Source organism: Zea mays, chromosome 5 (genome assembly GCF_902167145.1).
Source record: "Zea mays cultivar B73 chromosome 5, Zm-B73-REFERENCE-NAM-5.0, whole genome shotgun sequence".
Taxonomy (NCBI): domain Eukaryota; kingdom Viridiplantae; phylum Streptophyta; class Magnoliopsida; order Poales; family Poaceae; genus Zea; species Zea mays.
Window position 1 is genome coordinate 188,001,800 of NC_050100.1, and position 13,208 is coordinate 188,015,007.

The 13,208-nt window shown below is 42.1% G+C and overlaps 1 protein-coding gene across 1 annotated transcript; it reads left to right on the top strand.

The window, feature by feature from the left end:
• The first annotated feature begins 8,137 nt into the window (after nt 1–8,137).
• On the top strand, nt 8,138–12,736 carry LOC100281144 (protein BABY BOOM 1). The gene is given in 9 exon segments (NM_001154063.1): nt 8,138–8,573; nt 8,734–9,355; nt 10,082–10,164; nt 10,329–10,337; nt 10,445–10,533; nt 10,663–10,736; nt 10,822–10,872; nt 11,050–11,126; nt 11,644–12,736. Coding segments are annotated over 9 exon segments (2,040 nt in total). The 5' UTR covers nt 8,138–8,341; the 3' UTR covers nt 12,447–12,736.
• The last annotated feature ends 472 nt before the right edge of the window (nt 12,737–13,208 follow it).

A 13,208-nucleotide genomic window follows, 5' to 3' on the forward strand; every position in this document is an offset into this window, starting at 1 on the left:
TTTTCCTTTGACCACACTACGATAAGGTTTCTTCTTCTACATATGCAAACTATCAAGTGAGTTTGATCTTAAATAGCGTATAATCAAAATAAAATATATCATTATTACCAATCTAAAAACCCTCAAAATTCTCTATTTCTAAACCATAAAATGAGCTATACTAGAAATAAAGGATAAAGTTGCTAACTTTTAGAACCTTACAATGAATGCAATAATGAAATCTTCACAAATTTCCTAAGCATGAACTCCCTCCACAAGCAAGAATAGAGAGCTACTGAGCAAGAACATAAAGCTTGGGCTAGGAGGAAAAAAGCTAGCTAATATATATTGGGATCTTTAGTCCTGGTTAGAGCCACCAACAAGGTCTAAAGACCTATGATCTGATGGCTATGGACATTTAGTAATAATTGGTAATGTTGTCTGACACTAAAAGTCAACATTTAATCCTCTCCTTTTCACTTTTGCAGTCTCTCTATGCATTGTGTATGGCCTAACCAAGATCATCGATAGACTCATCTTATATCGCTACCTCTTCTTCAACTTCCCCCATTGTTGTATCATATAACCCTACTTTCTCTATGCTTGGTGCAACAAATATAGCCGATGTGAAACTAGAGCTAAACAATTATCCTTGAAGGGTATTAAAGGAAGCATAATCCTTCATGTTCTTACAGAGGACACAAGAGTATCTCATGAAACCATTTCTATTGTTTTCCTTTGGCCACACCGAGGAAAAGATGCATGCCCTTAATGAACTCTTGGAAGCATCGATCAGCATTGTACATCTATTACCGATTCATTTGAATTATATGAGTATATCAGGAACTTGAACATGACAATATCCATATATTTCACCATATGTAGAATTTAAAAGGTCTAAAATATCCCTTATGCAACATACATGAGTTAAAAGCTCCTAAATATCCATTACATAATATAACTAGTTAGTTAAAAGGTCCTAATTTGTTAAAGCCTTGATACAATATAGATAATCTCAAATAGCACTAAATAAACTAAATATACAATGCACTTCAACAGAATACAGATTTCATGACAAATTCTAGCTAAAATAGATAGATTCTTTGTTAATTCTTTATGTATTGGCTTCTTTTGTTGGTTCACCTCTTTATGCATAGGTGCACACTCATCAACCGCCCCAATCGACTTTCGCATGTTCTTTACATACTCTTTCTTCCACTACCAACATTTACATCTAGTACCATCCCATTGAAATTAAGACACTATATTAATTAAAAACTTAAACAAAATCATCATCAAAATGGCTACAAACCATAAAATAGGTGGCCAAAAGAACTCATATTGCAGTTCAAATATTTGTAGAAGATGCGACCCTAGTTGGGACACTCATTATTCACTCTACTCCAATTAGGGATGGCAATCGGGCGGGTAGTACACGGATATATAGTTCGTGAATCCATACCCGCGAGACAAAACTCAACCCATACTCGTACCCGTAAACGTTCGTGGGTATGGATCTATATCCATACCCGTACCCGCCGGGTATCTGCTACCAGTGGATACCCGTTACCCGCCCGCCCACTACAATTTTAGCATTAAACACCAAACAACAAATTTATTACATTTCAAAAATAATTATCATTCCAATAGCATTAAACGATAATTTCGTCACCAAACAACATGTTATGGATTGAAAAATAAGAATTTATGATAATATATAAATACGGATGGCCCACATGTTAGATATCCATTGGGTAACGGGTATGGATACTGGATATCCATACCCGCGAAAAAAATCCACGGATACCTTATTATATCCATAACCGTACCTGCGGATATCAAATTCCACCATACCCATATCCAATGGATAATTATCCACAATTATTTACCCATACCCGTACTCATTGCCATCCCTAACTCCAACATAGTCTTCTTACACTTGCTACACACAATGGGAGTGAGGTCTAACCTTAGTTGCTCATAAACCTCATGGGAAGTTGAGGACCCGAAAGCAGTCACCATCTACTCTAAACACATTTTAATTAACTACTATTAATTTATTTATTTCTAAACCATGAAATGAGTATACTAGCAATGAAAGGTGGATTTTCATTTTGATCAAAATATAACCTTTCTTCTTCTACGTATGCGAACAACCAGGTGAGTTGGAGCTCAAATAGTGTATAAATAAAAAACTTCCATTATTCTCAATCTAAAAAACCCTCAAATTTCTAAATCATAAAATGAGCTATAGTAGTATTGAAAGGTGCATACTCTTTTGATCAACTAGGATAAGCTTTCTTCTTCTACATATGCAAACTATCAAGTGAGTTTGATCTTAAATAGCGTATAATCAAAAAAATATCATTATATATTACCAATCTAAAAACCCTCAAATTTCTCTATTTCAAAACCATAAAATGAGGTATACTAGAAATAAAGGATAAATTTGCTAACTTTTAGAACCCTACAATGAATGCAATATAATAAAACCTTGACAAACTTCCTAAGCATGAACTCCCCTCCACGAGCAAGAATAGAGAGCTACTGATCAAGAACATAAAGCTTAGGCTAGGAGGAAAAAAGCTAGCTAATATATATTGGGATCTTTAGTCCTGGTTAATTAGAGCCACCAACCAAGGTCTAAAGACCTATGATCTGATGGCTATGGACATTTAGTTGCAATAATTGGTGATGTTGTCTGAGACTAAAAGTCAACTTCTTTTTTGGGTTAGAGCCACACACCAACAACGATTAAAGACGCCGCACCATTTAGTTCTGGTTTATGACTCCAACCAAGACTAAATGCCCTTCCTACAAAAGTCTGTCGTGTGGCGCTAGCTGTTGGACTGAAGATTTCAGTCTTGCTTGGTGGTTCTAATCAGGAGTAATAATGCTTTCATTAGTTTCAGGTACGGTATAATTTCGGCAGCTGGGACTGAAGGGAAAAAACCCCCCCGAAGATCTGACCTAGTGTTGATGAAATTGATATATATGTGGAAAGCATGTTTGGCGCAGGTGTTGCGTGTAGATGTAGACACTGCTCATGCATGAGGCTTGCGGAAAATAAAAAGAGTGTACTAGTTGATCTGTACGCACGTTTAACGACGGCAAATTGCATGCAGAATGCATACTCTCAGGCAGTCTGGCACAAATTGATGGGCATATCTGTCGATGATGGCTGGAATAGGCGATCTTATTATAATAATAGGTTACAAGCAGCAGGTCATCTATCATGCATGATACATCCACTACATGCATGCATACATGTACATGTGCTCGCGTTTGTTTCACCCTAGTTAACTCAAAGGCTTGTAGCGCGCGGATGTTCAATTCAGTACTAATATTTACCCTAGCAAGCTGCTTATCTAGCTAATACCAGCCGACCTCCACTGAACTGACTAGTATCCGGCCTATAGCAGTAGGCAGTAGCTAGGCGACCTGCTACCTAATCGCCTTGCCAATGAATTAATATTTCTTCTTGTATCCTGTCTGGTCCTGGAATACTGCACATGCATGGGCCGGCCGTGAGGGATCTGCAGGATCGGAGGGGACGGTCCTGAGCGAGGCATTAGGCATGTTCGCGCGCGGAGACGTTTAGGGCACTCCTCCGGCGCGTGCAGCAGCAGTACGATCCCTCCCCGGCGGCCCTAGTGTGCCCGGAAGACAAGGGTGTGTGTCCTCGTAGAGGGCACAGCTAGCTTGCAACCCCAGCTCCCCTACTTTATTCGGAGTCGAGTCACCGTGACCTTTCTTTAGGGTTAACCTTTCTCGCTCTTTGGGGCTGGATGGGCGCTTCTCGATACATTTGATAGGAGAGAGAGAGAGAGGACTCCCGGGTCCCGGCTGATGCGGGGAACACCGTGCATGGGTCGTCTGGATCATTTGATTGTGGTACCAAGGAATGATCAAGAAAAGATAACTGTAGAACGTACGCTTTATAATTAATATCTGTGACCAGCGAGAGAGCTAGCTTCACACACTGTATATACTGACACTTCTTGCAGCTTCAGTCCTGCGTTTTAGTTTCAGAGTATAGCAACTAGTAGCTAGCTAGCTAGCTAGGTAGGTGATTTATATTGACGTATCTACTACACTGGCTCAATTCATAAAAAAAACCCGACGAAATCTGTCTCTCTATCTATATCACTGAGCTCAGCTGTTTATATATAATAATTTCTTGCAGAACAACTCTCTGGAACTGGACGGCCTCCGTCCACTTCTCAAGAACATGAACCTTAGCAGCAGACCCTACAACGAACCAGTCCCTCACACAGGTCATGATTCATGAAACTGCAGGCCGAGAACATTCACCTACACTGGCGCCATTGGCTGGCTCCAGGCACGCCCGCTGCTAAAACTAAAACCAGCAGGAGCTAGCTGATGCATGCCGAGATGTGGGGTTAACGGATCAGTTTCGGTCAGTCCAAGCAGGAGGTCATACCATACCAGTCCAATCCAGCGCGATTCACCTCGAAAGCACGGCCCCGCCGAATATTGTAGAGCGGGCAGTCCTAGGCTGCTGCCCGCGTAGCCGTGTGCCCTATTAGTGGCGGGGAGGGTTGGAACTCGGAGGCGCGCGCACGCGCGGGCCGGCCGCCGGGCGGGCGGGCGGGCGCGCATGCCGCGGCTCGCGTCGCCACGACATGTCAGAGATCGATCGGCTACTACTAGCTTCCGCCTTCCACAGGTGTGCGTGCGCGCGGCCAGGGCGGGCCGGGGCGGGGGTTTGACCGCGCCGCGGCGAGCGCCAGCCCTTCCCTCTCCTTTTTCTTTTTTACGGGAATCTTTCGCTGGATTCGCCGTCGTTGGACGGGACGAACCGTCCGCACAGTAGCCGCCCCGCGCGCACAGGTGTGCATGCACTTGTAGGCCTGCAAATGGGGTGGGTGTAAATGGGTATTTTAGGTGGGGTTAAGAAATGGTTTTGTTTTGGTGGGTTGTGATGGGTTTTAATTATTAACGGGTTGGGTTGGGTGGGTTTATTTTATATTGCGGGTCAGAATGGTGGATATCCATGGGTATAGATGGATTTGTATAGGTATGGGTTTCCATGGGTATTCACCAATCAGACTACCATCTTAATCAGTACCATTTTATTTCAAGTTTAGAGAAGTCTTTGATTTCTTTAGTCACACACAACACACTATACTATACCATTTTATCAGTACATTTTATTTAAAAATGTGACCAGCTATAAAGTTGTATAACTTTTTGATATCTACAAATTCTATTTTAATAGTTTCTACATCTGAAACCGTTTACAAAATTTGAATTTTAAATTTTAAAACTTCACACGATTTTTTCAATGATAAGATGATTTCAAATAAAAAAGTTGACAATTACAAAGTTTCATAACATTTTAAGACCTACAACTTTTATTTTGGTGGTTTTCCATCCAAGGTAGTTTGAAAAATTTAAAATTCAAAATTCAAACATAGTTTTGCATGGCAAGATGACTTCAAACCAAAACATTGTCAACTACAAAGTTTCATAACTCTTCAATACCTACAACTTTTATTTTGGTGGTTTTTCCATCCGAGGTAGTTTGAAAAATTTAAAATTCAAAATTCAAACATAGTTTTGCATGGCAAGATGATTTCAAACCAAAACATTGTCAACTACAAAGTTTCATAACTCTTCAATACCTACAACTTTTATTTTGGTGGTTTTTCCATCCGAGGTAGTTTGAAAAATTTAAAATTCAAAATTCAAACATAGTTTTGCATGGCAAGATGACTTCAAACCAAAACATTGTCAACTACAAAGTTTCATAACTCTTCAATACCTACAACTTTTATTTTGGTGGTTTTTCCATCCGAGGTAGTTTGAAAAATTTAAAATTCAAAATTCAAACATAGTTTTGCATGGCAAGATGACTTCAAACTAAAACATTGTCAACTACAAAGTTTCATAACTCTTCAATACCTACAACTTTTATTTTGGTGGTTTTTCCATCCGAGGTAGTTTGAAAAATTTAAAATTCAAAATTCAAACATAGTTTTGCATGGCAAGATGATTTCAAACCAAAACATTGTCAACTACAAAGTTTCATAACTCTTCAATACCTACAACTTTTATTTTGGTGGTTTTTCCATCCGAGGTAGTTTGAAAAATTTAAAATTCAAAATTCAAACATAGTTTTGCATGGCAAGATGATTTCAAACCAAAACATTGTCAACTACAAAGCTTCATAACTCTTCAATACCTACAACTTTTATTTTGGTGGTTTTTCCATCCGAGGTAGTTTGAAAAATTTAAAATTCAAAATTCAAACATAGTTTTGCATGGCAAGATGATTTCAAACCAAAACATTGTCAACTACAAAGCTTCATAACTCTTCAATACCTACAACTTTTATTTTGGTGGTTTTTCCATCCGAGGTAGTTTGAAAAATTTAAAATTCAAAATTCAAACATAGTTTTGCATGGCAAGATGATTTCAAACCAAAACATTGTCAACTACAAAGTTTCATAACTCTTCAATACCTACAACTTTCATGTTGGTGGTTTTTTCTTTCGAGGTTGTTTTCAAAATTCAAATTTTAAATTTTTTAATTTCAGGCATAGTTTTCGTTTACAATATGACTTCAAATGAAAAAGTTGTCAACTACAAACTTCTATAACTTTTCAAGATCTACAAAGTTTATTTTGGTTGTTTGATCATTTGTTCATCTCACATGATAGTTCTAACAATATGCACAAATTCTATACATATCTCTCGTAGTTCCATAAACTACGAGAGAGATATAGGTTTTATGAACAAATTTATTTTTAGTTTATCATATGAAGAAATGTTCAAAATATAAAATGTACATCATGATGAGTTATACAAATTTGTAGTTGAAAACTTTTTCATTTGAATTAATTTACTGCTTTAAAATGTGTATGCAGTTGGCTTGATGTGAGACAATAAGCTAAACCACGGGTTTTCCATGGGTTTCCACCCAATTACGGGTTGGTTTGGGATCAATAATGTTATTGGATGGGTTGGGTTTAACTTTCCTCTAGTATTTTTGGTTGGGTGTGGGATGGATATCAAAGTAATTAGATTTGGGTATGGGTGGGAGCGGATTGGATTTTTTGCCATTAGCAGGCCTATGCACTTGTCGGCGCACACGGCTGGCGCGTGCACACACCTTATCGGCAGACGCCGCCGCTGCTGCTGCTGATGCTTCTTCTTCTTCCACCGATTGATTGAGATCCAAGGAAATGCTGGGCGCGTTTTTAAACTGGCTGATCGGCTTCGTCCCATGATCTGAGATTTCCTTTTCAGACTGTTGTATATGTAGCGGCGACATGGATAGGATATGTATGGACCGTTTTAATTAATACTAAATATCAATGGTTTAACTCTTCACTATTACTCCTAGCTAGATGTGAAAGCTCGCCCTGGAATGCACATGAACAACTACACCGAGTTGGGCAGTTTGGCAATGCATGCAGTTCAAGAGCCACGCCGGTTAACCCTTCACTTTGTAGTTATTGCCTGCATTTTGTAAATTTGGTGTGAACTTAATTCTAATCTGTAATTCTGTATAGAGAATGGTGCATGTACTGAACTCCTGACTGATCAAAACGTGGGGTCCACTTTCCTCGCCGAAAAAGAAAAGAGAAAAAAAGGTTTATTGTCCACTTTATTAAAAACTGGACTTATATATATGCTTGGAACAAATACTTAGGGGGTGTTTGGTTTTAGGAATCTCTCAATCTAAAATAAGGTGGTGTATCATAGGTTTATTACTCAAATTTGGTGGGATGATCTCATTGCTCATATTAGTACTAACTAACTAACTATGAGGAATGAGATGGTGATGGATCAACCCATTACATTCTACAAACCAAACAAAAAAGTGAGGAGTGAGAAGATGGTGAACTAGCTCATTTCTCAAACCAAACACTCTATTAATAAACCAATCGCGTAGCTAATAAATATATGTAACCTCGACATTCTAGCTACAGCTTGTGGTTGGTAGAAAAGCAAATCATGCTCAAAATAATGTGCTCCGAAACTTCATTACATTTTTCTTCACTTGAGTGTACATACATTTTTTTTCCCTTGGCCCTCTTATCCTTAACTAAGAAGCATAAAACGGGATTTCTCAGCCAGTTCTTAGCTTCTCTTATAAATACAGACCTTGTACAACACTTTCACCTCCTCTCAGGTGGCCAGGATATTTTTTCTGGCCCCTTCCTGCCCTCTTCACACTGACCCATGTGTTGTTCTATCCCTGGAAAGCTATACCTCCTTACCCCTATCAGCTTCTCCTCACATCTCCTCTCGTCGCCACCCATGCTATCACCGCTCTGATCACAAGCAAGGCAAACCCTCACTGTTCTATCAACGCCCCTCCCTTAGCTAGATGGCTTCAGCGAACAACTGGCTGGGCTTCTCGCTCTCGGGCCAGGATAACCCGCAGCCTAACCAGGACAGCTCGCCTGCCGCCGGTATCGACATCTCCGGCGCCAGCGACTTCTATGGCCTGCCCACGCAGCAGGGCTCCGACGGGCATCTCGGCGTGCCGGGCCTGCGGGACGATCACGCTTCTTATGGTATCATGGAGGCCTACAACAGGGTTCCTCAAGAAACCCAAGGTGAGGAGCAGAGGCTGCAACTAGCCAACTAACAATCTCTTTGGTCTGATTGATCGATGACCTCTCTTGCTAGTTTTTCTATCGTATGGTGCACTGCACGCGATATTCTATGGGGTTTTTTTACGGTTTGTTTCTTGATATTTGATGTGGGTGCTCTCAGATTGGAACATGAGGGGCTTGGACTACAACGGCGGTGGCTCGGAGCTCTCGATGCTTGTGGGGTCCAGCGGCGGCGGCGGGGGCAACGGCAAGAGGGCCGTGGAAGACAGCGAGCCCAAGCTCGAAGATTTCCTCGGCGGCAACTCGTTCGTCTCCGATCAAGATCAGTCCGGCGGTTACCTGTTCTCTGGAGTCCCGATAGCCAGCAGCGCCAATAGCAACAGCGGGAGCAACACCATGGAGCTCTCCATGATCAAGACCTGGCTACGGAACAACCAGGTGGCCCAGCCCCAGCCGCCAGCTCCACATCAGCCGCAGCCTGAGGAAATGAGCACCGACGCCAGCGGCAGCAGCTTTGGATGCTCGGATTCGATGGGAAGGAACAGCATGGTGGCGGCTGGTGGGAGCTCGCAGAGCCTGGCGCTCTCGATGAGCACGGGCTCGCACCTGCCCATGGTTGTGCCCAGCGGCGCCGCCAGCGGAGCGGCCTCGGAGAGCACATCGTCGGAGAACAAGCGAGCGAGCGGTGCCATGGATTCGCCCGGCAGCGCGGTAGAAGCCGTACCGAGGAAGTCCATCGACACGTTCGGGCAAAGGACCTCTATATATCGAGGTGTAACAAGGTTAGAACTTTGATTAGTTTGTGTCTTCGATACCTTTTGTTATTGTTCTTCGTTTCGTTTCAAATTGGTCCAGTGAGGTATAACTATATTCAGAGAACATAACTTTAGCATGACCTTGTTCTAGTACTACTCGAGCAAAATACCATGGCCTTGTTGAGCGATCAATCCATGGAGAACATAAACCATCAGATCTATGCTAGCTAATGCAACTTTGGAGACAGTAGCCATGCTATTTTTCTTCAATTTTTCTCTAGTAGTTCATTTATATATGATACTTAGAAGATAAGGTGACTAGTTCTGAAGTATACCATTTGTGTACTAACAAGTGGATGCAATATACTGATCTATTTTTCAATATGTGCTGCGATGACGGCAACGTATGCCACTGATCACTTAGGTGGTTGAGAACGGAGTATATATATATGCATGTACAATTTGAAATGGTACTCCTTGTGTGGACTGTTATAGTTGCTTTTATTCTATTTGCAAGGGAACATTGGAAGCTATATACACATATGCAAGCGTATTTTTGCTTAGTTTTTGGATAATTACCATATATATATATATATATATATATATATATATATATATATATATATATATATATATATATATATATATATATATATATATATATATATATATATACGTGTTGAGGTTGGTAATAACAAATGTTTTTGAAAACGCACTATATATATGCATAATTTTGAGTATTCTTGTTTACAGGCATAGATGGACAGGGCGGTATGAGGCTCATCTATGGGATAATAGTTGTAGAAGGGAAGGGCAGAGTCGCAAGGGTAGGCAAGGTAATGAAACATATATCCATAACAACCACTGCTTATATCGTCATAGAAAAAACATATATGGTTTGTACAACTTGAGCTACTGATAAAGTATTGTGTCTTTTGGTTCCATTGCACACACCCTGGCTTCAAACATTGCCTACCGGAATGACACCAACAATATGCAGTTTACCTTGGTATGCATTCACCTTAGCTCCTGCCCTTACATTTTTGTTGTTGTATAGATCTTCCTATTTTAACAATCATTTTGCTATGCCATTGTATATCCACTGTATACACTTAGGTGGCTATGACAAGGAGGACAAGGCAGCAAGGGCTTACGATTTGGCAGCTCTCAAGTATTGGGGCACTACGACAACAACAAATTTCCCTGTACGCAAAGTTCTATATGGTGTTTCTTTGGGTGCTTATAACAGAAGCATTTTGACTTGTTTTTTAAACACTATATATATTAATCTTTGTTCTTGAATTTATTTTTTTGCCAAAATTTCATTGTTGCAGATAAGCAACTACGAAAAAGAGCTAGAAGAAATGAAACATATGACTAGACAGGAGTACATTGCATACCTAAGAAGGTATTATTTTGATGCTTGTGTCCTTGTCATTGGTTCACTTCCATGAATGATTTGACTAACAGTTAATATGATCTTATACATTCAGAAATAGCAGTGGATTTTCTCGTGGGGCATCAAAGTATCGTGGAGTAACTAGGTAATTAAACTTCACTAGTAGGCAATGTATGATTTGTGTGCATACAAAAAAATTGTCCTTTTATTTCACATTATCATTAGATGCCTGTTGTGGGAAAAACATAACTTTACAAGAGATTTATGGAACTTGTTTTTGTTTCCTTTTTTTATATTGACATCAATGTTGTTAATCGATCAGACATCATCAGCATGGGAGATGGCAAGCAAGGATAGGGAGAGTTGCAGGAAACAAGGATCTTTACTTGGGCACATTCAGTAAGCTAGCTAGCTGCCTTCTTTTCTTGTTTGATTGTTTTGAGAACTCAGTGAAGCTAGCACCCATTGATTAGTGATTAATGCAACTCATAAAAACTAATTGCTCGGTTAATGGAGATCCTTAGGTTAGTTAATGACTACTCATAGTGTTATATATGTCCCCAAGATCTAAGTCATCTCGCCCCGCCGTACTTGTTTAGTCAAATTTCTTGAAATCTTCGTCTCGTAGAACTGAAGATTAGATATTCTATATGTTGCCCTATGGGAGCATAAAATAGTGACTACACCATTAACTATGTCCCAAATGTACCTTTCCAAGTTTTTGTCTCAAAGTTGTCTGAGAAAATCGGGGCATGCGGTCAAAGGGGTCGAGCAGAAAACCCTAGTGCTTTGAATGGCACAGTGTGCACCCGGCCTGCTGCATGCATGCAATATCGTCGTGCATTGGGGAACGACAACCCTAATCATGCACCCTGTGCTGTGAAGCTAATCGTCGTGCACATTCCCTCGTACGTAGGCACCGAGGAGGAGGCGGCGGAGGCCTACGACATCGCCGCGATCAAGTTCCGCGGTCTCAACGCCGTCACCAACTTCGACATGAGCCGCTACGACGTGAAGAGCATCCTCGAGAGCAGCACACTGCCTGTCGGCGGTGCGGCCAGGCGCCTCAAGGACGCCGTGGACCACGTGGAGGCCGGCGCCACCATCTGGCGCGCCGACATGGACGGCGCCGTGATCTCCCAGCTGGCCGAAGCCGGGATGGGCGGCTACGCCTCGTACGGCCACCACGGCTGGCCGACCATCGCGTTCCAGCAGCCGTCGCCGCTCTCCGTCCACTACCCGTACGGCCAGCCGTCCCGCGGGTGGTGCAAACCCGAGCAGGACGCGGCCGCCGCCGCGGCGCACAGCCTGCAGGACCTCCAGCAGCTGCACCTCGGCAGCGCGGCCCACAACTTCTTCCAGGCGTCGTCGAGCTCCACAGTCTACAACGGCGGCGCCGGCGCCAGTGGTGGGTACCAGGGCCTCGGTGGTGGCAGCTCTTTCCTCATGCCGTCGAGCACTGTCGTGGCGGCGGCCGACCAGGGGCACAGCAGCACGGCCAACCAGGGGAGCACGTGCAGCTACGGGGACGACCACCAGGAGGGGAAGCTCATCGGTTACGACGCCGCCATGGTGGCGACCGCAGCTGGTGGAGACCCGTACGCTGCGGCGAGGAACGGGTACCAGTTCTCGCAGGGCTCGGGATCCACGGTGAGCATCGCGAGGGCGAACGGGTACGCTAACAACTGGAGCTCTCCTTTCAACAACGGCATGGGGTGACGACGACGGTACGGTCCAACGAACGGAGAGGGCAGAAGCTAGTGGCTAGTGATAGGGGGTTAGCTAGCTAGAAGATCCCAAGTCTAGGTTAGAGTTATTTGGTCATCGTTGTCGTGTTTCGACGTGCTCAGGTTCTGGTTCGATTCTGCACAATTAACCCGTGCATGCACGCGTGTGCCTTTCTGGAAGCTGGTAATGGCAGGTCAGGGTAAGTAAAGTTAGTGTTGTAAGTTATCCTGATGTGCTGTTAATTTTGGGTAGTTTCAGAAGGTCTAGCCAATCTCTTCGGAGGACTCAATTGTCATCTTGCTTGCACTCGTGCTTATGAGAATAACTTTATCATATTTCATTTTTCTGATCACGAAGTTACTTTTATTCTTCTAGTACTACTGTGTTCGTCGTCTGTAGTTATATATATCATCGTTGACATTTCTACACCATAATTCTTAAGAGATATCAACTCCGTACTGTTGCCCTGCTGATTAGCTACCGAAATTGTGACCGCGAGAAAAGACAAGCGAGATAACCGATCGAGTGCTAATAAAGCATTACTAGCTACAACAAGAAGGAACTGAAGCAAAGTCAAGCTAGGGACAGATCGAGAACATAAAATCAACCGGACCAATCTAAGGGGGTGTTTGTTTGGGATTATAATCCACCTAGATTATATAATCCAACAATTTTTGAACTAACTATTAGTTCAAAAGTTGTTAGATTATATAATCTGGATAGATTATAATCTCAAACAAACACCCCCTAAGC